This window comes from Eschrichtius robustus, chromosome 11 (assembly GCF_028021215.1).
Source record: "Eschrichtius robustus isolate mEscRob2 chromosome 11, mEscRob2.pri, whole genome shotgun sequence".
Taxonomy (NCBI): Eukaryota; Metazoa; Chordata; class Mammalia; order Artiodactyla; family Eschrichtiidae; genus Eschrichtius; species Eschrichtius robustus.
In genome coordinates this window covers 82,605,802-82,610,351 of record NC_090834.1, presented here as the reverse complement: position 1 = coordinate 82,610,351, position 4,550 = coordinate 82,605,802, and the positions used below count along the sequence as shown (strand labels likewise).

The following is a 4,550-nucleotide window of genomic DNA, read 5'->3' as shown; positions in this document are numbered from 1 at the left end:
AAAGAATCACTACTTAAAAAAAAAGAATTTGTCACTGTGTGAGTAATAAAGTCTTAGTAAGAATAAGGAAGCAGAGAGGAAAGATCTGCGTGGGGCTCCTCCCCGTCATAGGAGGATTTGGAAACTCCTTGTGATACTAGCCTCTGGGTTGATAGTCCAGGATGGTTTGCTCTCCCCACCTGGGAATTCCTATTTGCCCTCTGGGGCCATTTACATTAGACTCTGTGAGATTACTGGCATTACATCTAGCCTTGAATGGATGATTCAATGTCAGATAATTTCATTCTGGTTTTGTAGGAATCATAGAATGTCAGCACTGGAAAGAACCTCAGACATTATCTATTTTTGGGTTTTCAAATTTGTAGCAGATGTGTCACCACTCGCCTTCCTGCACGCATGGAAGATATCTCTAATTGGGTACAGCAATCGTTACATCTGTGTCATTTAAATCCTTTTTGATGTACTACTGTATGTAGCCATTCCCAACTGATTGAAATCAGCATCAAGAGGAAATCAGTTTTCCATCCATATCATGAGTCTAATATCCTCTTATTACAACTGGGAAAATTAAGGAGATGACATTTAATACGTCTGTGGATTAGATGTGATCACTGTGAAGTGAGTGATATGAAAGTTTTGAGATAAGAAGGGTTGTGACTACAAACTACAATAATTTAGGTACCAAATATCATCTCCTTTGCCTCTGCTGTTATTTTTTTCCTCATCTTTCATAGAATAAAGATGGAAACCCTCTTAAAAGATCTTTACCGTTTTCCCACACACCAGTCTTCTCCCCATACACTAGAGGCGGCTAAAATCAGGCCACTGGGTGCTGAAAAGAAATGACAAATGATTATCTGAAGTATTATTCCATATTTTGTTCCTTTTTATTTGAAACAATGAAATAGTTATGCAAAGCCTCAGGCCTCAGGCCACTCCCTCTCATCTCTCAGCATCTTTGAAAAGAGCAGTGTGGGAAAGTCCCATACTTAAATCTAGGAGACTTGGTGCTGTTAGAACTAACTGAGGATCAGTCACTTTCTGGGCCTCAGTTTCCCCTATTGTCATAGAAGGATATTGGACACTTCAGAGGAATAGAAAGCTGAATTCCTCGTGCATGGGAGAGAAAAAATGGCTCCCTGTTGAAGAATAGATTATGAACACTTATTTCCCAGTGTGTGTGTGTGTGTGTGCCTATGTATGAAAGGAAAGCATATTTAAGGTAAGGGTGAGGATTGGCAGGGAAAAGGTATGAAATAAAGTGCATTTCCATTTTAAAAATCATTAATGAAATAACGTAGACCTGTCTTCAAAGTTATTAAACATCACTGTAGTTCCTACAGCTTAGAATGGAGCCTTTCCTCTGCATTCTGAGGGCATATAAGCTCTGAGCCTTACCATAAACTTTTCCAATTAATTCTAGGGGAAAACTAGAGAAAATTGGAGTTTTTAGGCAGACCAGCAGAGATCAAGTTTTGGCACAGCCTAGATTTTATTTTTTCCTTTTGAGGATGGTAAGGGTGGCCAGGGAAGGGAGGATTGCCAAATACGTAGCGATCCCTCTGCCTTCTTTATCATATACTCTAAGTAAACTGGCCTCAATCCCAGCCTTCTCTTGCCTTTTGCACTGGCTCCTCTTTGCAGTATGAAAGTTATGAATATAAATTAGAAAATAAGCAGGTATTATATGAGAACATATTTATTGGCTGAATAATAAAACTTAGTTAAGGAGTTATGAGAATTAAAATTCCCTCTACTTGAAGTACAAGTTTTCAATAAGCAAACAGAAGCAAAACACTTAAATGAGAAAGAATACACTGGTAACCTAAATCACAGGCATTTGGGGGTGTGTCAAGGCAATCTACCTACTTCTTTGTAATGGACTTGAGTGCTGATGGCACAGACACACAATGAGAGACACAGCAAATCAGCATATCACAGGAGTGCATAATCACCACAAACCTTCGACTTCTTGAATGTGACCCCTTTAACTTACACACACCCACAGAGGCACAGCAGACATCTCCCTGCAAAAGGTGATTTGCACATAGTTTCTAGCCAATACTTAAGGAAAAAAACAAACCAAAAAACCCAAATCCAAAACCAAAAAGAAAACAACTAAAGACCACGGTTAATAAATAAGAAGGAAAAGGAGAAGAAACCGGCAACTTCCATCCTCGGGCAGGCACGCTGACCTCATCTGAAAAACAGGCGACTTCGACAGCTTTCAGAGCCCAGGGGAGAAGGCTGAAGGCAGAAAGGAGCTATGCACATGCTCCCCAGGTATTTTCACATAATCTTCAGGATGAGGAAGATCAAACAGTCCCTACTGCACAAACTGTGTCCTTTCAGATGTGGCTGAAACAGGTGTCTCTGCTGAGATATAAAGCCCTTCTAGGAAAGGCAGGAGACATGGTTTTAAATTCTTCTTTCCAGGTGACAAATCAATAGCAATCACATAAATAGTGTACAAAACTAAAACCACTCAACTCTCACTTCTTTCTTGTTAGGATCACATCAGGTGACTCTCCAAGTGCAAATCTGGTTATAAAAAGTAATAAGTATATGGGAAAAAGTCCCGTCTCTGTCCCCCACCTTCCACCACGGGTCTGATTTGATTCCCTCTCCCTGGAAGTTTGCCCTTCCACCTACACTTTAAGATAATCGTTTTTCAGCCGACCTAGCCGGGTCCCGTGGCTCCTGATGGTGAGGGCCAGCAGCTCGTATTTGTCCCTGAGCCCCACAGAGATGTCGAGCGTTTCCTTCAGCAGGGACCTGGTGTGGACCAGCATCCCCAAGAAGTCCTCGTCGAGCCTGCTGTCTTGCCGGCTGTCCTGTTCCTGGCCCTGCTTGAACTTGCTTTCCAGCTCAGTGAGAGACTTATCCGAGTTGGAGTAGGCATCCCCGATCTGGTGGGACTCCCGCCGCAGATACTTGCCGTAGCTCTCCTCCCCGTCCAGGTCGTAGGAGATGCTCTTACTGATGCCCTCCAGCACGCGCCCCGCGTCCTCCACCTGGCGGCCCAGCACGGTGAACTCCTCCCGCAGGGTGAGGCTCAGCAGACTGCTGGCGGGGCTCCCCTCCCCCTGAGAGCAGCGCCGGTGGTCACTCACCCTGAAGAGCAGCTGGCACTTCTCGGGGTCATCGTTCTCCTCGTAGTCCCCGTCGGGCACAAAGTAGTGGTGCAGAGTCCCATTGGACATCTCTGGATAGAGAGGGCCGTCGAAATAGCCTTGACACAGGTGGCACAGAAAACCCATCCAGAGGAACTTCATGAACACCATCCTGGATATTCAGGATGACGGGGGGACCCCTGGAGAAGACTCTTCGCCCAGGCGCGAGGAAGCGGGGCGGGGGGGTGGGGTCCCCTAGGGAGTCAGCGCCTCCCTGAGACGGCGTCAGCCTCAGTCCCAGTAGCCTCGCTGCACCCTGGCGCCCCCTCCCCAACTGGCTTCATGTGGCTGCGGCACCAGAGCCCGGGGAGCAGCCGCCGCAGCCCGCAGCCCAGGATGCACCCTCGCTCTGAGCTCCTGCGCTCGCTCGGGTAGCTGGAACTCAGCCGGCTCCCGCCCGACGGGATCCCGGCACGGATGGGGAACCCCTCCTCCAGCTCTCTGGCTGGACGCTGGCTGGCTCCGCTGCCCCACTCTGGCTCTCTGAGCTCCCCGTTGCTCCTTGGGAAATGGAGCCTGTAGCTGGAGAGAAAGGTTCTTGCCCTCTGATACTATTTCAACTCCTGGACTGGGTGGGAATGCGGAGCTTTTCCTTTGGCTAATGATATCCTGAGGATCTCTTTGCTCTCAAATTACAGCTGGTTTCGTCACTTGGAAGCCAGGGAACAAGTTTGGAAAGAAACCTCTCACCAGGTCTGTGCTATTAAAGGTACAGGGTCTCTTTTTGAGGATTGGTAAGGAGACCCCGGAAAATAGAATTTAGCTTGAAGGAGAAAATGGGAAGAGGATGAATAGAATTCCCATAACAGAAAGACTGTTTTGCTATTAACGAATCGGGAGGAAGGGTAATTACCCTGGAGAAATGCCATTTCACAACTTAAAATTGTTTCCAAAACAATAAAATAAATGGCAGTTAGATTGCATTCTGTGGATATGTCTATTTTTAGCATCAAAAAGTTTATGGCTTTAAAGGAAAATTCGAAGTGTATGAAATTGCAGTTTTGTTTGGAGATGGTTAGTTAATTAAATTTACAATAACAGTACTCTGGTAGAAATAGGAATATAGAAAACTGATTAACATATGGTTGCTAGTATGTATAGGAACAAAAGCTGATAAATGGAATTTTGCCAGTTTAATAAGTCAATGGGCAACTGAGATAATTGTTTAATTTCATGAAAGCCCATCCTTGCTAAGCTCCTCCATTGCATCTTTAACCTAACACCTTTACAGCTATTGCCTCTTTTGGGACACTTAAAAGTTTTTGAAGAACATGGGACTGGTACTGTTATCTCCAGTTTTCTGGGTGGAGAACCCAAGGGATAGAAAGTTAAACAAATTATTTATTATCACAAAGATTGCAGTTCAGCCAGCCAGGA

General features: G+C 45.1%; 1 protein-coding gene across 1 annotated transcript; it reads right to left on the bottom strand.

Moving 5' to 3' along the window:
• Positions 1–863: 863 nt before the first annotated feature.
• FIBIN (fin bud initiation factor homolog) lies at positions 864–3,787 on the bottom strand. The gene has a single exon (XM_068555535.1). It carries the CDS (start codon positions 3,282–3,284, stop codon positions 2,649–2,651), a length of 636 nt encoding a protein of 211 aa, XP_068411636.1. The 5' UTR covers positions 3,285–3,787; the 3' UTR covers positions 864–2,648.
• Positions 3,788–4,550: the final 763 nt, after the last annotated feature.

Excerpts from the sequence above, each read along its gene's own strand:
- FIBIN (XM_068555535.1), bottom strand. The coding sequence starts at position 3,284 with ATGGTGTTCATGAAGTTCCTCTGGATGGGTTTTCTGTGCCACCTGTGT.